The 26,690-nt window shown below is 34.3% G+C and overlaps 1 protein-coding gene across 4 annotated transcripts in view; it reads left to right on the top strand.

Moving 5' to 3' along the window:
• LOC133664322 (sodium-driven chloride bicarbonate exchanger-like) overlaps positions 1–26,690 on the top strand; it is a 337,500-nt gene that overhangs the window by 94,630 nt on the left and 216,180 nt on the right. For all 4 annotated transcript variants that reach the window (XM_062068828.1, XM_062068829.1, XM_062068834.1 and 1 more), the window contains 7 exons: positions 8,885–9,031; positions 11,400–11,497; positions 11,642–11,816; positions 17,727–17,860; positions 24,170–24,415; positions 24,482–24,587; positions 24,833–24,994. In XM_062068828.1, coding sequence (XP_061924812.1) covers positions 8,885–9,031; positions 11,400–11,497; positions 11,642–11,816; positions 17,727–17,860; positions 24,170–24,415; positions 24,482–24,587; positions 24,833–24,994 — 1,068 coding nt within the window. The remainder of the gene's footprint in view (positions 1–8,884; positions 9,032–11,399; positions 11,498–11,641; positions 11,817–17,726; positions 17,861–24,169; positions 24,416–24,481; positions 24,588–24,832; positions 24,995–26,690) is intronic.

Below are 26,690 nucleotides of genomic sequence, written 5' to 3'. Positions count from 1 at the left end.
AAGGTCCATAGGTACCCTCATGACAGACGAGGTAAGGAAGGTCCATAGGTACCCTCATGACAGACGAGGTAAGGAAGGTCCATAGGTACCCTCATGACAGACGAGGTAAGGAAGGTCCATAGGTACCCTCATGACAGACGAGGTAAGGAAGGTCCATAGGTACCCTCATGACAGACGAGGTAAGGAAGGTCCATAGGTACCCTCATGCCAGACGAGGTAAGGAAGGTCCATAGGTACCCTCATGACAGACGAGGTAAGGAAGGTCCATAGGTACCCTCATGACAGACGAGGTAAGGAAGGTCCATAGGTACCCTCATGACAGACGAGGTAAGGAAGGTCCATAGGTACCCTCATGACAGACGAGGTAAGGAAGGTCCATAGGTATCCTCATGACAGACGAGGTCAGGAAGGTCCATAGGTACCCTCATGACAGACGAGGTAAGGAAGGTCCATAGGTACCCTCATGACAGACGAGGTAAGGAAGGTCCATAGGTACCCTCATGACAGACGAGGTAAGGAAGGTCCATACCGACCCTCATGACAGACGAGGTAAGGAAGGTCCATAGGTACCCTCATGACAGACGAGGTAAGGAAGGTCCATAGGTACCCTCATGACAGACGAGGTAAGGAAGGTCCATAGGTATCCTCATGACAGACGAGGTCAGGAAGGTCCATAGGTACCCTCATGACAGACGAGGTAAGGAAGGTCCATAGGTACCCTCATGACAGACGAGGTAAGGAAGGTCCATAGGTACCCTCATGACAGACGAGGTAAGGAAGGTCCATACCGACCCTCATGACAGACGAGGTAAGGAAGGTCCATAGGTACCCTCATGACAGACGAGGTAAGGAAGGTCCATAGGTACCCTCATGACAGACGAGGTAAGGAAGGTCCATAGGTACCCTCATGACAGACGAGGTAAGGAAGGTCCATAGGTACCCTCATGACAGACGAGGTCAGGAAGGTCCTTCAACTTTGACAACATCTGCCATGTTTGCACTAATTCAGTATAAGTGATGAACATTGTCAGCATGACGCTCACTTTAGAGCTTTTATTGAGGATTAGTCATCCTGTCCAGGATTTAGTCAATCCGGTCCAGGATTTAGGCTGGCGTCTGTCATCACGGAGCAAACATGGCGTCCATCACAGTCCACACTCTGGGAAGACTATTCAACTACCAAGGGGTCGGGCAGAGAGCGGTAGTTTGTCCCATGTTTTACTCTAGCATCAACTGCTCTTCTTCAAAACATCCTTCATTCATCACGTTTCAATAGTCATATTTCTATTGTCATATTTCAATAGTCATATTTCATCCATCCATCCATTTGTACCGCTTGTCCCTTTCAACAGTCATGTTTCAGTAGTTATATTTCAATGGTCATGTTTCTATAGCCATGTTTCAATAGTCGTGTTTCAATAGTCATATTTCAATAGTCATGTTTTATCAGTCATGTTTCAATAGTCATGTTTCATTAGTTGTATTTCAACAATCATATTTCAATTGTCATGTTTCTATAGTCATGTTTCAATAGTCGTGTTTCAATAGTCATATTTCTATTGTCATATTTCTATTGTCATACGTTTGTATTTCAATAGTCATATTTCTATTGTCATATTTCTATTGTCATATTTCCAGCCATCCATACCTTTTCTACCGCTTGTCCCTTTAAATAGCTATATTTCAATCATCATACTTCAATAGTCACATTTCGATAGTCATATTTCTATTGTCATAATTCCATCCATCCATTTCTACCGCTTGTCCCTTTCAATAGTCATGTTTCAATAGTGATATTTCACTAGTTAAATTTCAATTGTCATATTTCAACAGTCATATTTCAATAGACATATTTTTATAGTGGTATTTAAATAGTCGTGTTTCAATAGTCATACTTGAATTGTCATATTTTTATAGTCGTATTTCAATAGTCATATTTTTATAGGTTATTTCAATAGTCATATTTCAATAGTCATTTCTATTGTCATGTTTCAATAGTCATGTTTCAAAAAACATATTTAAATTGTCATGTTTCAATAGTCATGTTTCAATAGCCATATTTCAATAGTCATGTTTCAAAAGTTGTATTTCAATAGTCATGTTTCAATAGTAATATTTCAATAGTGATGTTTCAATAGTCATCTTTCAATAGTCATATTTTTATAGTCGTGTTTCAATAGTCATGTTTCAATAGTCATATTTCAATAATCTTTTTTTAATAGTCATACTTCAATAGTCATGTTTCAAAAGTTGTATTTCAATAGTCATATTTCAATAGTCATATTTCCATAGTCATGTTTCAATAGTCATATTTCAATAGTCATATTTCAATAGTCATGTTTCAATAGTCATGTTTCATAAGTCATGTTTCAATAGTCATATTTCATTAGTCATGTTTCATTAGTCATGTTTCAATACTCGTATTTCAATAGTCATGTTTCAATAGTCGTATTTCAATAGTCATGTTTCATTAGTCATGTTTCAATAGTCGTATTTCAATAGTCATGTTTCAATAATCATATTTTTTTATAGTCATACTTCAATAGTGATGTTTTAATAGTCATATTTCAATAGTCATCTTTCAATAGTCATATTTCAATAGTCATGCTTCGATAGTCATGTTTCAATAGTCATGTTTCATTAGTCATGTTTCATCCATCCATTCATCCATCTTCTTCCGCTTATCCGAGGTCGGGTCGTGGGGGCAGCAGCCTAAGTAGGGAAGCCCAGACTTCCCTCTCCCCAGCCACTTGGTCCAGCTCTTCCCGGGGGATCCCGAGGCGTTCCCAGGCCAACCGGGAGAGATAGTCTTCCCAACATGTCCTGGGTCTTCCCCGTGGCCTCCTACTGGTCGGACGTGCCCGAAACACCTCCCTAGGGAGGCGTTCGGGGGGCATCCTGACCAGATGCCCGAACCACCTCATCTGGCTCCTCTCCATGTGGAGGAGCAGCGGCTTTACTTTGAGCTCCTCCCGGATGATAGAGCTTCTCACCCTATCTCTAAGGGAGAGCCCCGCCACCCGGAGGAGGAAACTCATTTCGGCTGATTGTACCCGTGATCTTGTCCTTTCGGTCATGACCCAAAACACATGACCATAGGTGAGGATGGGAACGTAGATCGACCGGTAAATTGAGAGCTTTGCCTTCTGGCTCAGCTCCTTCTTCACCACAAGGGATCGATACAGCATCCGCATTACTGAAGACGCCGCACCGATCCGCCTGTTGATCTCACGATCCACTCTTCCCTCACTCGTGAACAAGATTCCGAGGTACTTGAACTCCTCCACTTGGGGCAAGATCTCCTCCCCAACCCGGAGATGGCACTCCACCCTTTTGCGGGCGAGAACCATGGACTCGGATTTGGAGGCGCTGACTCCCATCCCAGTCGCTTCACACTCGGCTGCGAACCGATCCAGTGAGAGCTGAAGATTTTGGCCAGATGAAGCCATCAGGACCACATCATCTGCTAATAGCTGAGACCTAATCCTGCAGCCACCAAACCAGATGCCCTCAACGCCCTGACTGCGCCTAGAAATTATGTCCATAAAAGTTATGAACAGAATCGGTGACAAAGGGCAGCCTTGGCGGAGTCCAACCCTCACTGGAAACGGGTCCGACTTACTGCCGGCAATGCGGACCAAGCTCTGACACTGATCATACAGGGAGCGGACCGCCACAATAAGACAGTCCGTTACCCCATACTCTATGAGCACTCCCCACAGGGTACACGGTCGAATGCCTTCTCCAAGTCTACAAAGCACATGTAGACTGGTTGGGCAAACTCCCATGCACCCTCAAGGACCCTGCCGAGAGTATAGAGCTGGTCCACAGTTCCACGACCAGGACGAAAACCACACTGTTCCTCCTGAATCCGAGGTTTGACTGTCCGGCGTAGCCTCCTCTCCAGTACACCTGAATAGACCTTACTGGGGAGGCTGAAGAGTGTGATCCCACGATAGTTGGAACACACCGTCCGGTTCCCCTTCTTAAAGAGAGGAACCACCACCCCGGTCTGCCAATCCAGAGGTACCACCCCCAATGTCCACGCGATGTTGCAGAGTCTTGTCAACCAAGACAGCCCCACAGCATCCAGAGCCTTAAGGAACTCCGGGCGGGTCTCATCCATCCCTGGGGCCATGCCACCGAGGAGCTTTTTAACTACCTTGGCAACCTCAGCCCCAGAAATAGGAGAGCCCACCACAGATACCCCAGGCACTGCTTCCTCATAGGAAGACGTGCTGGTAGGATTGAGGAGGTCTTCGAAGTATTCCCTCCACCGATCCACAACATCTGCAGTCGAGGTCAGCAGAACACCATCCCCACCATACACGGTGTTGACATTGCACTGCTTCCCCTTTCTGAGGCGGCGGATGGTGGTCCAGAATCGCTTCGAAGCCGTCCGGAAGTCGTTTTCCATGGCTTCCCCAAACTCCTCCCATGTCCGAGTTTTTGCCTCCGCGACCGCTGAAGCCGCACACCGCTTGGCCTGTCGGTACCTGTCTGCTGCCTCCGGAGTCCTATGAGCCAAAAGAGCCCGCAGCTTGACGGCATCCCTCACCCCTGGTGTCCACCAGCGGGTTCTAGGATTACCGCCACGACAGGCACCAACCTCCTTGCGGCCACAGCTCCAATAGCCGCCTCAACAATAGAGGTACGTAACATCGTCCACTCGGACTCAATGTCCAGCGCCTCCCTCGTGACATGTTCAAAGTTCTTCCGGAGGTGGGAATTGAAACTCTCTCTGACAGGAGACTCTGCTAGACGTTCCCAGCAGACCCTCACAATGCGTTTGGGCCTGCCAAGTCTGTCCGGGATCCTCCCCCACCATCGCAGCCAACTCACCACCAGGTGGTGATCGGTAGAAAGCTCCGCCCCTCTCTTCACCCGAGTGTCCAAAACATGCGACCGCATATCCGATGACACAACTACAAAGTCGATCATGGAACTGCGGCCTAGGGTGTCCTGGTGCCAAGTGCACACATGGACACCCTTATGTTTGAACATGATGTTTGTTATTGACAATCTGTGACAAGCACAAAAGTCCAATAACAAAACACCACTCGGGTTCAGATCTGGGCGGCCATTCTTCCCAATCACGCCTCTCCAGGTTTCACTGTCGCTGCCAACATGAGCGTTGAAGTCCCCCAGTAGAACGAGAGAATCACCCAGGGGAGCACTCTCCAGTACTCCCTCGAGTGAATCCAAAAAGGGTGGGTACTCTGAGCTGCCGTTTGGCGCGTAAGCTCAAACAACAGTCAGGACCCGTCCCCCCACCCGAAGGCGGAGAGAAGCTACCCTCTCGTCCACTGGGTTGAACTCCAACGTGCAGGCTTTGAGCCGGGGGGCAACAAGAATTTCCACCCCAGCCCGTCGCCTCTCACTGCCGGCAATGCCAGAGTGGAAGAGAGTCCAGCCCCTCTCAAGAGAACTGGTTCCAGAGCCCTTGCTGTGCGTCGAAGTGAGTCCGACTACATCTAGCCGGAACTTATCCACCTCACGCACTGGCTCAGGCTCATTTCCCCCCAGCGAGGTGACATTCCACGTCCCAAGAGCTAGCTTATGTAGCCGAGGATCAGACCGCCAAGTGCCCTGCCTTCGGCTTCCGCCCAGCTCACACTGCACCTGACCTCTATGGCCCCTGCTATGGGTGGTGAGCCCATTGGAAGGGAGACCCACGTTGCCTCTTCGGGGTGTACCCGGCCGGGCCCCATGGGGACAGGCGCTCGCCATCGTGCCCCACCTCCGGGCCTGGCTCCAGTGGGTGGCCTCGGTGACCCACGTCCGGGCGAGGGAAATCTGGGTCCTTTGTTTTTGTTCTTCATAGAGGTCTTCGAGCTGCTCTTTGTCTGATCCCTCACCAAGGACCAGTTTGCCTTGGGAGACCCTACCAGGGGGCATAGAAGCCCCCGGACAACATAGCTCCTAGGATCATTGGGACACGCAAACTCCTCTACCACGTTAAGGTGGCAGCTCAGAGAGGAGTAGTCATGTTTCAATAATCATATTTTTATAGTCATACTTCAATAGTGATGTTTTAATAGTCATATTTCAATAGTCATATTTCAATAGTCATGTTTCAATAGTCATAATTCAATAGTCATATTTCAATAGTCATGCTTCAATAGTCATGTTTAAATAGTCATGTTTCATTAGTCATGTTTCAATAGTCGTATTTCAATAGTCATGTTTCAATAGTCATATTTCAATAGTCATATTTTATAATCATACTTCAATAGTGATATTTCAATAGTCATATTTCAATAGTAATGTTTCAATAGTGATATTTCAATAGTCATATTTCAATAGTCATGCTTCTATGGTCATGTTTCAATAGTCATATTTCAATAGTCGTATTTCAATAGTCATGATTCAATAGTGATATTTCAACAGTCATATTTCAATAGTCGCATTTCAATAGTCATGATTCGATAGTGATATTTCAATAATTATTTTTCAATAGTCATGTTTTAATAGTCATGTTTTAATAGTCAAATTTCTATAGTCATATTTCTATAGTCATGTTTCATTAGTCATGTTTCAGTAGTCATGTTTCAATAGTCATGTTTCAATAGTGATGTTTCAATAGTCATGTTTCAATAGTTATGTTTCAATAGTGATATTTCAATAGTTATTTTTCAATAGTCATGTTTTAATAGTCATGTTGTAATAGTCATATTACTATAGTCATGTTTTAATAGTCACATTTCTATAGTGATATTTTAATAGTCATGTTTTAATAGTCATATTTCTATATTCATGTTTCAATAGTCATGTTTCAATAGTCATATTTCAGTAGTCATGTTACAATAGTCATGTTTCAATAGTGATATTTCAATAGTCATGTTTCAATAGTTATGTTTCATTAGTGATATTTCAATAGTTATGTTTCAATAGTCATGTTTCAATAGTTATGTTTCATTAGTGATATTTCAATAGTTATGTTTCAATAGTCATGTTTCAATAGTCATATTTCATATGTCATATTTAAAATATGTTTATGTAGTGTCAGGCTTGTCACTGACAGTTTGGTTATGTTTTAGTTTTCCCTCTGTTTGTGTTTTATTTCCTGTCAGCGCTCTTATTTTTGTTCAGTTTCCTGCTTGCTTCCCTGAGCACTGTTTCCCCTCAGCTGCGGCTGATTGGCACCCGGCCACACCTGCTGTCAATCAGTCGGCTGTTATTTAGACCTGCCTCGCCCTCCAGTCAGGGCTGGAGTATTGTTTGCTGTCTCCAGTTCTCCCTGTTTCTTGTATGCTGTGAGCTATTTCTTCATTCCTGTTCCTGGTTGCTGTTTCCTGCCTCCTGGTTCCTCTTTTACCTGCATTCTTTGATACATGTTGGACATAAAATACTAAACTACTACAATGCAGGTCATGTGGTGTATTTTGAACTATCGTCTCAGTTTCGTGTTATAGGCTCAAGCAAATTAGTCTCGTATAAAGCCTCATCTAAACCCCAACTAATAATGTTATTATTCCATCAACTAGTCTCCCTTCTCATATTTTAGCCTTCATATTGCACCACACATTTTCAATGTCTGGACTACAGGCAGGCCAGTCTAGTACCCGCACTCTTTTACTATGCTGGTGTAACACGTGGTTTGGCATCATCTTGCTGAAATAAGCAGGGGCGTCCATGACAACGTTGCTTGGATGGCAACATATGTTGCTCCAAAAGCTGTATGTACCTTTCAGCATTAATGGTGCCTTCACAGATGTGTAAGTTACCCATGTCTTGGGCACTAATACACCCCCATACCATCACACATGCTGCCTTTTACACTTTCACCCTAGAACTAGTTATTTTCCTCTTTGTTCACGACGTCCACAGTTTCCAAAAACAATTTGAAATGTGGACTCGTCAGACCACAGAACACTTTTACACTTTGCATCAGTCCATCTTAGATGAGCTCGGGACCCAGAGAAGCTGGCGGCGTTTCTGGGTGTTGTTGATAAATGGCTGTGGCTTTGCATAGTAGGGTTTTAACTTGCACTTACAGATGTAGCGACCAACTGTAGTTACAGACAGTGGTTTTCTGAAGTGTACCTGAGCCCATGTGGTGATATCCTTTACACACTGATGTCGCTTTTTGATGCAGTACCGCCTGAGGGATCGAAGGTCACGGGCATTCAATGTTGGTTTTCGGCCTTGCCGCTTACGTGCAAGGATTTCTCCAGATTGTCTGAACCTTTTGATGATATTACGGAGCGTAGATGGTGAAATCCCTAAATTCCTTGCAATAGCTTGGTTGAGAAATGTTGTCCTTAAACAATTTGCTCCGGCATTTGTTGACAAAGTGGTGACCCTCGCCCCGTCCTTGTTTGTGAATGACTGAGCATTTTATGGAATCTACTTTTATAGCCAATCATGGCACCCACCTGTTCCCAATTAGCCTGTTCACCTGTGGGATGTTCCAAATAAGTCTTTGATGAGCATTCCTCAACTTTCTCGGTCTTTTTTGCCACTTGTGCCAGCTTTTTCGAAACACGTTGCAGGCAATCAATTCCGAATGAGCTAATATTGGAAAAAATTAACAAAGTTTACCAGTTCAACGGTTAAGTATCTTGTCTTTGCAGTCTATTCAATTGAATATAAGTTGAAAAGGATTTGCAAATCTTTGTTTTTATTTACCATTTACACAACGGGACAACTTCACTTGTATGCAGTTGAGAGACGTTTCATGAGAGAAGAGTGCGTGGGTGTCTTTAAAAGGCGGGACTAATGCCAAGTGAAGCGTGCTCATTGGCTGTTTGGTAGTCTGCGGGCTGGAAGGAGATGAGTTATTAATGACGGCAAGCGTTATTGCAAAAACTGCATATAAGATGTTTAAATATGCCGTTTGGGGGCAGGAAATAAACTACCATCCTGGTATTTTTCTCTCCAGGTGTTCCATGACGTGGCCTATAAAGCCAAGGACCGGAATGATCTGATCGCCGGGATTGACGAATTCCTGGATCAGGTCACCGTCCTGCCACCAGGAGAGTGGGATCCTTCCATTAGAATAGAACCACCCAAGAATGTTCCTTCCCAGGTCAGTCACAAGCACCAGCCGGTGCAGTACTAGGCTGCCACCAGCAGAGGTGCTGTTCACTCATGTCTAATACAAAGTAGTGTATAGTTCTAACTTATAGTAAGTATGGCAGGAAGGAGCGTGTTGCTCTTTTGACACTAAATACTGGATGGGAAGGCGGGAGTAAGCTCAGTTCAGGAGGGGAAGAGAGCATATGACAGTGGAAGTAGTGACAGTTTAGACAATGGTGCTCTGTTAACTGGAATTGAGCGATGAGAAGAGAGGATAAATACTTTCACACTGAGTCATGCAGACAAGGTCAGAATGTGCTTATAATACTGCAGTTTTGTACTAAGGTACATCCATGTATTCCATTGCATGTGACTTTGAGGAAAGGGATTGTATCCAAGAGGAGACTGAGGGCAGCAAGACCATGGACGTATGCACTACACCAGGCTAGGAGAGTAACCATTTCTAGCCACCTGTTGTCACATATTACAACCAATCAAGTCAACCAATGAGTGACCAGCAGTAGTTTAAGGCGGCTCCTGATATTTTTTTACTTGTTCTGACTGTGTATCTACCTGTTCTGACTATGAATCTACTTGTTTTGATTGTGAATCTACTTGTTCTATTTGTGAATCTACTTGTTCTGACTGTATCTACCTGTTCTGACTGTGTATAAACCTGTTCTGACTGTGTAGCTACCTGTTCTGATTGTAAATCTACCTGTTCTTACTGTATCTACCTGTTCTGACTGTATCTACCTGTTCTGACTGTGTACCTACCTGTTCTGACTGTGTATCTACCTGTTCTGACTATGAATCTACTTGTTTTGATTGTGAATCTACTTGTTCTAATTGTGAATCTACTTGTTCTGACTGTATCTACCTGTTCTGACTGTGTATAAACCTGTTCTGACTGTGTATCTACCTGTTCTGATTGTAAATCTACCTGTTCTTACTGTATCTACCTGTTCTGACTGTATCTACCTGTTCTGACTGTGTATCTACCTGTTCTTACTGTATCTACCTGTTCTGACTGTATCTACCTGTTCTGACTGTGTACCTACCTGTTCTGACTGTGTGTCTACCTGTTCTTATTGTGAATCTACTTGTTCTGATTGTGAATCTACTGGTCTACCTGTTCTGATTGTGAATCTGCCTGTTCTGACTGTCAATATACCTGTTCTGACTGTCAATATACCTGTTCTGACTGTGAATCTATTTTTCATGACTGTTAATCTCCTTGTTTTGACTGTGAATTTACTTATTCTGACTGTGAATATATATGTTCTGACTGTGAATCTACTTGTTCTGACTGAATACATATGTTCTAACTGTGTATATAACTGTTCTGACTATGAATTTACTTGTTCTGACTGTGAAGATACCCGTTCTGACTGTGGATCTACCTGTTCCGACTGAATATATATGTTTTGACTGTGTATCTAACTGTTCTGACTGTGAATGTACTTGTTCTGACTGTGAATCTACCTGTTCTGACTGTGTGTCTACTTGTTCTGACTGTGAATTTACCAGTTCTGACTGTGTATCTATTTGTTCTGACTGTGAATCTACCTGTTCTGACTGTGAATCTACTTGTACTGACTGTGACTTGACCTGTTCTGACTGTGAATCTACTTGTACTGACTGTAAAATAATACCTGTTCTGACTGTGAATCTGCCTGTTTTGACTCTGAATTTACTTGTTTTGACTGTGAATCTACTTGTTTTGACTATGATTCTACCTGTTCTGACTGTGAATCTACTTCTTCTGATTGTGAATCTACTTGTTTTGACTATGATTCTACCTGTTCTGACTGTGAATCTACTTGTTCTGACTGTGAAAATATCTGTTCTGACTGTGCAATCTGCCTGTTTTGACTCGGAATGTACTTGTTCTGACTGTGAATTGACCTGCTATGACTGTGAATATACTTGTTCTGACTGTGAAACAATACCTGTTCTGACTGTGAGTCTGCCTGTTTTGACTCTGAACCTACTTGTTCTGACTGTGAATCTACTTGTTTTGACTATTATTCTACCTGTTCTGACTGAATCTACTTGTTCTGATTGTGAATCTGCCTGTTCTGACTTTGTTATAATTGTTCTGACAGTGAATATACCAGTTCTGACTGTGAAAATACCTGTTCTGACGGTGAATATACTTTTTCCGGCTGTGAATCTAATTATTTTGACTGTGAATTTACTTATTCTGACTGTGAATCTACCTGTTCTGACTGCAATACTAATTGTTCTGACTGAATGTATCTGTTCTGACTGTGTATCTAACTGTTCTGACTGTGAATCAACCTGTTCTGATTGTGAATTTACATATTCTGACTGTGAATCTACTTGTTCTGACTGTGGATGTGTTTGTGTACTAGGAGAAGAGAAAGAAAAACCCTGTACTGAACGAGTTGAGTGAGGGTGATGAAGAGGACCATGGAGGTCATGGAGGTCCTGAGCTGCAGAGAACTGGGAAGTAAGTCTGTCAGCATTTACCAAATCCAACCATCTTTTCATCATATGTCAACATTTCAAGGCATGAACATCAGTGTGTATATTTCAAGGCATGAACATCAGTGTGTATATTTCAAAGCATGAACATCAGTGTGTATATTTGCAGGTGGTTTGGCGGTCTGATTCTGGACATGAAGCGCAAAGCTCCACATTATGTGTCAGACTACACGGATGCATTTAGTCTGCAGTGTGTGGCCTCCTTCCTCTTCCTCTACTGTGCCTGCATGTCCCCTGTCATCACCTTCGGAGGACTTCTGGGAGAGGCAACGGAAGGACGCATAGTAAGACAACTTTCCTATTATTCACAGTAAAGCAACTTTCATATTATTCATAGTAAAACAGCTTTCCTATTATTCATAGTAAAACAACTTTCCTATTATTCATAGTAAAGCAACTTTCATATTATTCATAGTAAAGCAACTTTTATTTCATATTATTCATAGTAAAGCAACTTTTATTTCATATTATTTATAGTAAAGCAACTTGTATCTAATATTATTCATAGTAAAGCAACTTTTATCTAATATTATTCATAATAAAGCAACTTTTATTTTTATATTGTTCATAGTAAAGCAACTTTTAATTAATATTATTCATAGTAAAGCAACTTTTAATTAATATTATCCATAGTAAAGCAACTTTTATTTATTATTATTCATAGTAGAGCAACTTTTATTTATTATTATTCATAGTAAAGAAAACTTTTTTTATTTCATATTAGTCATAGTAAAGCAACTTTTATTTCATATAATTCATAGTAAAGCAACTTTTAATTAATCTTATTCATAGTAATGCAACTTGTATTTATTATTATTCATAGTAAATAAACTTTAATTTAATATTGTTCATAGTAAAGCAACTTTTATTTATTTTATTCATAGTAAAGCAACTTGTATTTCATATTATTCATAGTAAAGCAACGTTTATTTATTTTATTCATAGTAAAGCAACTTTTATTTCATATTATTCATAGTAAAGCAACTTTTATTTCATATTATTCATAGTAAAGCAACTTGTATTTCATATTATTCATAGTAAAGCAACTTTTAATTAATCTTATTCATAGTAAAGCAATTGTTATTTATTATTATTCATAGTAAATAAACTTTAATTTAATATTGTTCATAGTAAAGCAAATTGTATTTATTTTATTCATAGTAAAGCAACTTGTATTTCATATTATTCATAGTAAAACAACTTTTATTTATTTTATTCATAGTAAAGCAACTTTTATTTATTATTATTCATAGTAAAGCAACTTTTATTTCATATTATTCATAGTAAAACAACTTGTATTTCATATTATTCATAGTAAAGCAACTTTTAATTAATCTTATTCATAGTAAAGCAATTTTTATGTATTATTATTCATAGTAAATAAACTTCAATTTAATATTGTTCATAGTAAAGCAAATTGTATTTGTTTTATTCATAGTAAAGCAACTTGTATTTCATATTATTCATAGTAAAACAACTTGTATTTATTTTATTCATAGTAAAGCAACTTTTATTTATTATTATTCATAGTGAAGCAACTATTATTTTGTATATTATTCATAGTAAAGCAATTTGTATTTCATATTATTCAGAGTAAAGCAACTTTTATTTTTTACATTATTCATAGTAAAGCAATTTGTATTTCATATTATTCATAGTAAAGCAACTTTTATTTAATATTGTTCATAGTAAAGCAACTTTTATTTATTTTATTCATAGTAAAGCAACTTGTATTTCATATTATTCATAGTAAAGCAAATTGTATTTATTTTATTCATAGTAAAGCAACTTTTACTTATTATTATTCATAGTAAAGCAACTTGTATTTCATATTATTCATAGTAAAGCAACTTGTACTTAATAATATTCATAGTAAAGCAACGTTTAATTAATCTTATTCATAGTAAAGCAACTTTTATTTATTATTATTCATAGTAAATAAACTTTAATTTAATATTGTTCATAGTAAAGCAACTTATTTTTTATATTATTCATAGTAGAGCAACTTTCATTTAATATTGTTCATAATAAAGCAACTTTTGTGTATTATTATTCATAGTAAAGCAACATTTATTTATTCATAGTAAAGCAACTTGTATTTCATATTATTCATAGTAAAGCAACTTTTATTTATTATTATTCATAGTAAATTAACTTTAATTTAATATTGTTCATATTAAAGCAACTTATTTTTTATATTATTCATAGTAGAGCAACTTTCATTTAATATTGTTCATAGTAAAGCAACTTATTTTTTATATTATTCATAGTAGAGCAACTTTCATTTAATGTTGTTCATAATAAAGCAACTTTTGTGTATTATTATTCATAGTAAAGCAACTTGTATTTCATATTATTTATAGTAAAGCAACTTGTACTTAATATTATTCATAGTAAAGCCACTTTTAATTAATCTTATTCATAGTAAAGCAACTTGTATTTATTATTATTCATAGCAAATTTATTTTAATTTACTATTGTTCATTGTAAATAAACTTTTATTTGTTAAATTATTCATAGTAAAGCAATTTTTATTTCACATTATTACTAGTAAAACAACTTTTTTAATATTGTTCATAGTAAAGCAACTTTTATTTATTATTATTCATAATAAAACAACTTTTATATTTTATATTATTCATAGTAAAGCAATTTGTATTTCATATTATTTATAGTAAAGCAACTTTTATTTTTTACATTATTCATAGTAAAGGAATTTGTATTTCATATTATTCATAGTAAAGCAACTTTTATTTAATATTGTTCATAGTAAAGCCTGAAAGTGAACGTTTTGCGTGAATTAATACGCTGCGGTATGCTTAAAATGATGGAAATATGTAAATATCACATGTTATTATGAATGTTACTACATTACATATAAACTTACAGCTGATCAAAATATGTAAATGATACATATTATGAATGTTACTACATTACATATATACTTACAGCATGATGAAAATATGTAAATATTACATGTTATTATGAATGTTACTAGATACTACATATATACTTACAGCATGATGAAAATATGTAAATATTACATGTTATTATGAATGTTACTAGATACTACATATATACTTACAGCATGATGAAAATATGTAAATATTACATGTTATTATGAATGTTACTAGATACTACATATATACGTACAGCATGATGACATTATGTAAACATTACATGTTATTATGAATGTTACTAGATGCTACGTAAATACTTACAGTATGATGAAAATATGTATATATTACATGTTTTTATGAATGTTACTAGATACTACATGTATAATTACAGCGTGATCCAAATATGTAAATAACACATGTTATTATGAATGTTACTACATTACATATATACTTTCAGTATGATGAAAATATGTAAATATTACATATTATGAATGTTACTAGATACTACATATATACTTACAGCATGATGACAATATGTAAACATCACATGTTATTGTGAATGTTACTAGATACTACGTAAATACTTACAGTATGATGGAAATACAGTATGTATATATTACATGTTTTTATGAATGTTACTAGATACTACACGTATACTTACAGCGTGATCCAAATATGTAAATAATACATGTTATTATGAATGTTACTACATTACATATATACTTACAGCATGATGAAAATATGTAAATATTACATATTATGAATGTTACTTGATACTACATTTATACTTACAGCATGATGACAATATGTAAATATTACATGTTATTATGAATGCTACTAGATACTACGTAAATACTTTCAGTATGATGAAAATATGTAAATATTACATATTATGAATGTCACTTGATACTACATATATACTTACAGCATGATGACAATATGTAAATATTACTTGTTGTTATGAGTGTTACTAGATACTACATGTATACTTACATTGTGATCAAAATATATAAATAATACATGTTATTATGAATGTTACTACATTACATATATACTTTCATATGATGAAAATATGTAAATATTACATGTTATTATGAATGTTACTACATTACATATATATTTACAGCATGATTAAAATATGTAAATATTACATGTTGTTATGAATGTTACTACATATATACTTACAGTATGATGAAAAAATTAAAATATGACATGTTATTATGAATGTTACTAGATACTACATATATACTTACAGTATGATGAAAATATGTATATATTACATGTTATTATGAATGTTACTAGATACTACATGTATACTTACAGCATGATCAAAATATGTAAATATTACATGTTATTATGAATGTTACTAGATACTACATGTATACTTACAGCGTGATCAAAATATGTAAATAATACATGTTATTATAAATGTTACTACATTACATATATACTTTCAGTATGATGAACATATGTAAATATTACATATTATGAATGTTAATATATCCTTCATATATACTTACAGCATGATGACAATATGTAAATATTACATGTTATTATGAATGTTGCGAGATATTACATACATACTTACAGTATGATGGAAATATATAAATATGACATGTTTTTATGAATGTTACTAGATACTACATGTATACTTACAGCTGATCAAAATATGTAAATATTACATGTTATTATGAATGTTACTACATTACATATATACTTACAGCATGATGAAAATATGTAAATATTACATGTTATTATGAATGTTACTAGATACTACATGCATACTTACAGCGTGATCAAAATATGTAAATATAACATGTTATTATGAGTGTTATTACATTACATATATACTTACAGAGGATAAAAATATGTAAATATTACATGTTATTATGAATGTTACTAGATACTACATATATATACTTACAGCATGATGACAATATGTAATTATTACAATTTATTATGAATGTTACAAGATACTACATATATACTTACAGCATGGTGCAAATATGTAAATATTACATGTTATTATGAATGTTACCACATTACATATATACTTACAGTATGATAAAAACATGTAAATATTACATGTTATTATGAATGTTACTAGATACTACATGTATACTTACAGCGTGTATATTGATGGAGGTTTTTTAGAGCGCTTTATTGGTGGAATAGAGCGACTTACATTAGCTCCATCGTTAGCTGACTCTTGCTAGCTTTATTTGAGTTAAAATGCATAACAAAAAGAAAAACATGTGTTCTTGTCTTACATAAAGATCGTAAATGATAAACAAAATACAAAAAAATGCTTCTTATGTGACTTATAAAATGATTCATGTCAATGAATGAAATTCGTTCATTTTTTATTGTCACAATTCTGTGGAGATTTATGCCGGGGACCACAAAACGGTTCCCATGGCGATGCTGACATCATATTCCTCTTTCCACTAAAAAGTCGTTCAGACCAGGCAGGGGCGTAGCTCCACATTCTGGGCCCCATACACAAGGCCCCCCCATACCACCCTGAAGCCAACATGGCCGCCCCAGACTTGATATATGTTTACATGCACTAAAAAAATACTTTATTGCATGAAAGCAGCTTTTTTAAAACATAATTTATTTCAGTTTTGGACTTTTTAAAGTTGGGATCAACAAATCTAGGACATATTTAGGTATTTAATTGTATTTTTATTATTTTTTCTGTCATGTTTTCCTTGACTTCAGAGAGTAAAGTCTGTTATCATCATAATAATACTGTAATACATCCTTGTTATTATGATTGTATCAATATTAATAGTGCATTTCCTGGGAGTTAGTTCCCCACCTGTCTTTGAAGCTAGTGACGCCTCCGTTTGCCACTTTGATCGAGGGTCCTTGAACTCACCACAGTTATGGGCAATGAGATGCAAAAGTGAAACTTGTACATCACTTTCTCCTATGCTGCTATGAACAGATGTATTATATTTTTACCTTCCTCATCCTCGGTCCAAAATGACGGTGCTTTGATGGCTTTATGACGTCTGTGTTGAGTGAAATGTTGGAAGTTAGTTTTGCTGCTGAACCAACCATTTTCTATTCTTTAATAAGCTGTCGGTGATATTAGACATTCCTGAATTGATTCAAGCAACCTTAATATTGAACTTTGACAGCTATGTTGATTATTATAGCGTTTATGACTTTTTTGTGAATACATTACTAATTTAATTGGCAAAAAATAGTAATCCTGTGCTCCATGGTGCATCATTTTCCTCACTTTATTCCAACAATAACTCCAAATGTCTTTTCTATTTCTAGAGCGCAATCGAGTCCCTTTTTGGAGCCTCGCTGACGGGAATAGCTTATTCCTTGTTTGCTGGACAGCCGCTCACCATTCTGGGCAGCACCGGCCCGGTGCTCGTTTTTGAAAAGATATTATTCAAATTCTGCAAGTAGGTTGCAATTTTCTCACATTTCACGTCAGTCAACACTAGTGACGGGTCAAACTGTACATGCAAGCATGAAGTCACCACCATTTATCCAAATAGAACCAAGAAAAAATAGCAATAAATAAATGGAACCAATGAAAATAAAAATATCAATAACCAAATAAATAAAATTGCGAAAATGATAATAATACAAAGAATTTAACAAACAATTACATGGAATTTATAAAAAAAAAAATTTAAAAAAATTAAATGGAATAAAGATAAAAGAATAATAAAAAAATGTATAATAAAAAATAAATCGAACCAATAAAAAAAATCAACATTAAAATATCAATAACCAAATAAATGAAACTCCGAAAATGATAATAATTAAAAAAATATAATATACCAATACATGGAATTTATATAAAAATAAAAAAAAAACATTTGAAAAAGGATATTGAACAAGTAAATGGAATTAAGAAAAAAAAAGAAAAAAAAATAAGAGAAAAAAAAAACAACACGAAAAATAATAATAATAAGAAGAAGATATAACAAACAAATACATGGAAATGAAAATAAAATAAAATAAAAATGGTTATTGAACAGTGAATAGAATCAAGAAAAAAAGGATCATAAAAAATATGAAACCATGAAAAAATAATAATAATATTAATAACAAAAATATAATAAAATAATACATGGAATTTCAAAAACTAATAATACAAAATGAATATTGAACAAGTAAATGTAATCAAGAAAAAAGGATAGTGAAAAATATGAAACTACGAATAATAATAATAATAATAAAACAATATAACAAACAAATACTTGGAATTAAAAAAATAAAAATAAAAATGAATATTGAAGAAGTAAACATAATCAAGAAAAAACAATATTAAAAAATCGACAATATAAAACTGCGAAAAATAATAATAATAAATAAATAAAATAATGAACAAGTAAAATAAACTAATAGAATATAATAAACCAATAAATGAAACCAGGTAGGTTTAAATGTTCTCACATTTTACCTCAGTCAACACTGGTGATGGGTCAAACTGTACAAGCAAGCATGAAGTCGCTTTTTGTCACCATCATTCATCCAAATAATACCAAGAAAAATAGCAATAAAGCAATAATAACAAATACATCGAACCGATAAAAATAAAAATAGCAAAAACCAAATAAATAAAAATGCGAAAATTATAATAATAAAAATATGCAACAAACAATTACATGGAATTTAGAAAAAAAACTAATCTAAATGAATATTAAACGAGTAAATGGAATCAAGATAAAAGAATAATAAAAACATGTATAATAAAAATAAATCGAACCAATAAAAATTTTTAAATTAAAATATCAATAACCAAATAAATGAAACTGCAAAAATGATAATAATAAAAAAAATATAACAAGCAAATACATGGAATTTAGAAACAATAAATACATTTAAAAAAGGATATTGAACAAGTAAATGGAATTAAGAAAAAAGGATAATAAAAATGAAAAAATACGAAACTACGAAAAATAATAATAATAAGAAGAAGAAAATACAACAAACAAATACATGGAATTGAAAATAAAATAACATTAAAATGGATATTGAACAGTAAATAAAATCAAGAAAAAAACGATCATGAAAAATATGAAACTATGAAAAATAATAATAATAATAAAAATATAATAAACAAATACATGGAATTTCAAAAACATCCATCCATCCATTTTCTACCGCTTGTCCTTTCAGGGTCGCAGGGGGTCGCTGGAGCCTATCTCAGCTATTATAAAATAATATTGAACAAGTAAATGTAATCAAGAAAAACGGATAATAAAAAATGAAAAATATGAAACTACGAGAAATAATAATAAGAAGAAGAAAATATAACAAACAAATACATGGAATTGAAAATAAAATGAAATAAAAATGGATGTTGAACAGTGAATAGAATCAAGAAAAAAAGGATGATGAAAAATATGAAACTATGAAAAATAATAATAATTAAAAAATATATAATAAACAAATACATGGAATTTCAAAAACAAATAATTGAAAATGAATATTGAACAAGTAAATGTAATCAAGAAAAAATTAAAATAAAAAATGAAAAATATGAAACTATGAAAAATATTAATAATAAAACAATATAACAAACAAGTACATTTATTCTTGGTTGTATTTGGATGAATGATGGTGACAAAAAGCGACTTCATGCTTGCTTGTACAGTTTGACCCATCACTAGTGTTGATTATTTATTTATAAGTACATGGAATTTTAAAAAAATAAATAAAAATGAATTTTGAACAAGCAAACGGAATCAAGAAAAAATAATAATAAAAAATTGACAATTTGAGTGCGAAAAATAATAATAATAAATAAATAAAATAATGAACAAGTAAAAGAAACTAATAGAATATAATAAACCAATAAATGAAACCAGGTAGGTTTAAATTTTCTCACATTTCACCTCAATCAACACTAGTGATGGGTCAAACTGTACAAGCAAGCATGAAGTCGCTTTTTGTCACCATCATTCATCCAAATAATACCAAGAAAAAATAGCAATAAAAAAATGATAACAAAAACTAAATTAAACCAATAAAAAAAAATACAAATAAAAAGATCAATAACCAAATAAATGAAACTGCAAAAATTATAATATTAAAAAAAATATAACTAAAAAAATACATGGAACTTAGGAAAAAAAATAAAATAAAAATTAATGAACAAGTAAATGGAATTAAGAAAAAAGGATACTAAAAAAATAAAAATATGAAACTATGAAAAATAATAATAATAATAAAAACATATAACAAATACATGAAATTTAAAAAAACTAATAATTAAAAATGAATATTGAACAAGTAAATGGAATCAAGAAAAAAGAATAATGACAAAATCTAAGTATGAAACAAAGAAAAATAATAATAGTAATAAACAAATATAACAAATACATGGAATTTAAAAAACAAATAATTCAAAACTAATATTGAATTGAATCAAGAAAAAAAAAATAATAAAAAATTTAAAATAGGAAACTACGAAAAATAATAATAAAAAAATAGTAAACCAATAAAAAAAATAAAAATAAAAATATTAATAACCAAATAAATTAAACTGCGAAAATGATATTAATAAAAAAATAACAAACAAATACATGGAATTTAGAAAAAATTTTAAAAAACAAATTAATATTGAACAAGTAAATGGAATTAAGAAAAAAGTATAATGCAAAATGAAAAATATGAAATTATGAAAAATAATAATAATAAAAAAACATATCAATCAATCAATCAATCAATGTTTATTTATATAGCCCTAAATCACAAAAGTCTCAAAGGGCTGCACAAGCCACAAGGACATCCTCGGCACAGAGCCCACACAAGGGACGTAGATGTGAATGACTATGAGAAACCTTGGAGAGGACCGCATATGTGGGTAACCCCCCCTCTAAGTACAATCCAACATAACAGTGAGAGTCCAGTCCATAGTGGGGCCAGCAGGAGACCATCTCGAGCGGAGACAGGTCAGCAGCGCAGAGACGTCCCCAACCGATGCACAGGCGAGCGGTCCACCCCGGGTCCCAACTCTGGACAGCCAGCACCTCATCCATGGTCACCGGAACCGGAATAACCCGGCGAGGAGGCAAAGGAGAAAAGAAAAGAAAAGAAACGGCAGATCAACTGGTCTAAAAAGGGGGTCTATTTAAAGGCTAGAGTATACAAATGAGTTTTAAGATGAGACTTAAATGCTTCTACTGAGGTAGCATCTCTAACTTTTACCGGGAGGACATTCCAGAGTATTGGAGCCCGAACAGAAAACGCTCTATAGCCCGCAGACTTTTTTTGGGCTCTTGGAATCACTAATAAGCTGGAGTTCTTTGAATGCAGATTTCTTGTCGGGACATATGGTACAATACAATCGGCAAGATAGGCTGGAGCTAGACCGTGTAGTATTTTATACGTAAGTAGTAAAACCTTAAAGTTGCATCTTAAGTGCACAGGAAGCCAGTGCAGGTGAGCCAGTATAGGCGTAAATTGAATCAATATAAAAGAATAATTAAAAAAATATATAATAAAAATAAATCAAACCTATAAAAAAATAAAAATATCAATAACCAAATAAATGAAACTGCGAAGATGATGGTAAATGGTAAATAGGTTATACTTGTATAGCACTTTTCTACCTTCAAGGTACTCAAAGCGCTTTGACACTATTTCCCCATTCACCCATTCACACACACATTCACACACTGATGGCGGGAGCTGCCATGCAAGGCCCTAACCACTACCCATCAGGAGCAAGGGTGAAGTGTCTTGCTCAAGGACACAACAGATGTGACTAGGATGGTAGAAGGTGGGGATTGAACCAGGAACCCTCAGGTTGCTGGCACGGCCACTCTCCCAACCGATAACAAAAAAAATATAACAGACAAAAGCATGGAATTTAGAAAAAAACAAATACATTTAAAAAAGGATATTGAACAAGTAAATGGAATTAAGAAAAAAAGGATAATAAAAAATTAAAAATATGAAACTACGAAAAATAAGAAGAGAATACAACAAACAAATACATGAAAACATTTAAAATAAAATAAAATAAAAATGTATATTCAACAGTAAATAGAATCAAGAAAAAAAGGATAATAAAAAATGAAAAATAGGAAACTACGAAAAATAATAATAATAATAAAATATAATAAACAAATTCATGGAATTTCAAAAACAAATAATTAAAAATGAATATTGAACAAGTAAATGTAATCAAGAAAAAAAGTATTATAAAACATGAAAAATATGAAACTATGAAAAATAATAATAAAACAATATAACAAACACATACATGGAATTAAAAAAATAATACAAATTAATATGGAACAAGTAAACTGAATCAAGAAAAAATTATAATAAAAAATTGACAATATGAAACTGCCAAAAAAATAATAATAAATAAATAAAAATAATGAACAAGTAAAATAAACTAATATAATATAATAAACCAATAAATTAAACCAATAAAAAAATAAAAATAAAAAGACCAACAACCAAATAAATGAAACTGCGAAAATTATAATAATACAAAAATATAACTAACAAATACATGGAACTTAGGAAACAAATAAATAAATATGAATATTGAACAAGTAAATGGAATTAAGTAAAAATGATACAAAAAAATAAAAATATGAAACTACGAAAAATAATAACAATAATAATACAAAAATATTACAAATACATGGAATTTAAAAAAACTAATAATTAAAAATGAATATTGAACAAGTAAATGGAGTTAAGAAATCATAATCAATCAATCAATCAAGCAATGTTTATTTATATAGCCCTAAATCACAAGTGTCTCAAAGGGCTGCACAAGCCACAGCGACATCCTCGGTTCAGATACCCAAAAAATGTAAGTATAAAACAAAGAAAAATAATAATAATAATTTAAAAATATAACAAACGAAGACATGGAAATAATTCAAAACGAATATTGAACAAGTAAATGGAGTCAGGAAAATAGAATAATAAAAAAATTGAAAATATGAAACTACGAAAAATAATAATAAAAAAATAGTGAACCAATAAAACAAATACAAATAAAAAGATCAATAACCAAATAAATTAAACTGCAAAAATTATAATTATAAAAAAATAACAAACAATACATGGAATTTAGAAAATATAAAAAAATACAAATTAATATTGAACAAGTAAATGGAATTAAGAAAAAAGTATAAAACAAAATGAAAAATATGAAACTATGAAAAATAATAATAATAAAAACATTTAACAAACAAATACATGGAATTTAAAAAATTATAATAATTAAAAATGAATATTGAACAAGTAAACAGAATCAAGAAGAGAGAATAATAACAAATTAAAAATACAAAACTACGAAAAATAATGATAATAATAATAATAATAAAAAATAGTGAACAAGTAAAATAAACTAATATAATAATAATAAACCAATAAATGGAACCAGAAAAAAAAAGACAAATGAGGCAAATATTGTTCTATTTTTGTTTACAGTTGACTTCATTGACCAGAGTTAACCAAATAAACAATAATGTCATATAAAATTGTAAATAAATAAATAAATACAATAGATAAAGTTGTGTACTTCACATTCCTTTCTGCACAACTTTTCATTTAAAAAAAACAACAGTTTTATTTTAAACTATTCATTTTATTTCCATGTCACATGTTCATTCCATCAGCTCATGATGAAACATCAACACAGGTGCTGCGTCAGTACAGCCAGTGAGTGTGCCACACACTCATTGAGTAAACACTGGACTAAATCCCTGGCCTTGTCCACACAGGGAGTACGGCCTGTCCTACCTGTCCCTCAGGACCTGCATCGGTCTGTGGACGGCCTTCCTCTGCATGGCCCTGGTGGCCACGGACGCCAGCGCCCTGGTGTGCTACATCACGCGCTTCACGGAGGAGGCCTTCGCCTCGCTCATCTGCATCATCTTCATCTACGAGGCCCTGGAGAAGCTGCTCACCCTGGGGGACTACTACCCCTTCAACAGGAACAACCAGCTGGAGAAGCTCACCTTGTACTCGTATGTGGACCAGATGTGGGATTATATTATTACTGCCAGGCCCAGATGTGTGCTGTGCTCCCACAGATGTTCCTGCGTGGAGCCCTCCGACCCCACCAACACCACCCTGAAGTACTGGGAGTTCAACAACATCACGGCGTCCGAGATCTACTGGGAAGCCCTGGAGGTCCAGGTAGGACTGCTGGGGGCGGATGATGGTGGCGAGGGCCGTGAGTGAGTAGGTTCCGGAAGCTGCAGACCTGAAAGTGGCATGAGATTGAGAACAGGGGAGATTAAGGCCATGCGGGGCTGGATTATATTGGATTATTCCCTGCAAATCACCACCAAAAATGGTGGTAGTTGTCCTGGATGCTCATAAATCCTGTTTGTGCGAGCGTGGTCACGTGTCGCTGAGCTGACCCGCGTGATCTCCTGCAGGACTGCGTGGAGAAGCGCGGGGAGTTTGTGGGCAGGGCCTGCGGCGTGAGGGGCCCCTACGTTCCTGACGTGCTCTTCTGGTGTGTCATCCTCTTCTTCTCCACCGTCTTCATGGCCGCCTTCCTCAAGGAGTTCAGGTTCAGCAACCACTTTCCCACCAAGGTACATCATCATCATCCTCATCCTCTTCATCATCCTCACCAGGGGAGAGAGGCTCTTTGGGATGGTGCAACATTGCACCCTAGTGGATGTTTGCTAGTACTGCAACCTTAAAAAGAGTAAATCAAGGCATATATAATATATATATATGGCCATAGTAACTAATTATATTATCATAGTAACTAATTAGATGACCATAGTAACTAATTATATTATCATAGTAACTAATTAGATGGCCATAGTAACTAATTATATTACCATAGTAACTAATTATATTACCATCATAACTAATGGTATTATCATAATAACTAATTATGTTATCATAGTAACTAATTAGATTACCATAGTAACTAATTATATTACCATGGTAACTAATTATATTATCATAGTAACTAATTAGATGACCATAGTAACTATATTACCATAGTAACTAATTAATTTACCATTAGATGACCATAGTAACTCATTAGATTACCATAGTAACTAATTAGATTACCAGTTACTAATTATATTATTATAGTAGCTAATTAGAGGGCCATAGTAACTAATTATATTACCATAGTAACTAATTATATTACCATAATAACTAATGGTATTATCATAATAACTAGTTATATTATCATAGTAACTAATTATGTTATCATAGTAACTAATTAGATTACCATAGTAACTAATTATATTACCATGGTAACTAATTATATTATCATAGTAACTAATTAGATGACCATAGTAACTATACTACCATAGTAACTAATTAATTTACCACAATAACTAATTATATTATCATAGTAACTAATTACATGACCATAGTTACTAATTTGATTACCATATTAACTAATTATATTATCAAAGTAACTCATTAGATGACCATAGTAACTAATTAAATGACCATAGTAACTCATTAGATTACTATAGTAACTAATTAGATTACCAGTTACTAATTATATTATCATAGTAACTAATTCGATTAGCATAGTGACTAATTATATTATCATAGTAACTAATTAGATGACCATAGTAACTAATTATATGACCATAGTAACTAATTAGATGACCATAGTAACTAATTATATGACCATAGTAACTAATTATATTATTATAGTAACTCATTAGATGACCATAGTTACTAATTAGATTGCTGTAGTAATTGTACTATCATAGTAACTAATTGATGACCATAGTTACTAATTAGATTACCATAGTAACTAATTATATTATCCTAGTAACTAATTTGATTACCATAGTAACTAATTAAAGTATCATATTAACTAATTAGATGACCATAGTAACTAATTAGATTACCATAGTAACTAATTAGATGACCATAGTTACTAATTAGATGACCATAGTAACTAATTATATTATCATAGTAACTCATTAGATGACCATTGTTACTAATTAGATTAACATAGTAACTATTTATATTATCATAGTAACTAATTAGATGACCATAGTTACTAATTAGATTATCAATCAATCAATCAATCAATGTTTATTTATATAGCCCTAAATCACTAGTGTCTCAAAGGGCTGTACAAGCCACAACGGCATCCTCGGTGTCGAGTGGGTCTGACATAATATTGTGAAAGTCCAACACATCAGCGAAAGTCCAGTCCATGGTGGGGCCAGCGGGAACCATCCCGAGCGGAGACGGGTCAGCAGCGTAGAGATGTCCCCATCTGATGGACAGGCTAGCGGT

The sequence above is a fragment of the Entelurus aequoreus genome, linkage group LG14 (genome assembly GCF_033978785.1).
Source record: "Entelurus aequoreus isolate RoL-2023_Sb linkage group LG14, RoL_Eaeq_v1.1, whole genome shotgun sequence".
Classification (NCBI taxonomy): Eukaryota; Metazoa; Chordata; class Actinopteri; order Syngnathiformes; family Syngnathidae; genus Entelurus; species Entelurus aequoreus.
Note: the sequence above shows the minus strand (reverse complement) of the source record. Positions and strands in the feature narration are given on the sequence as shown.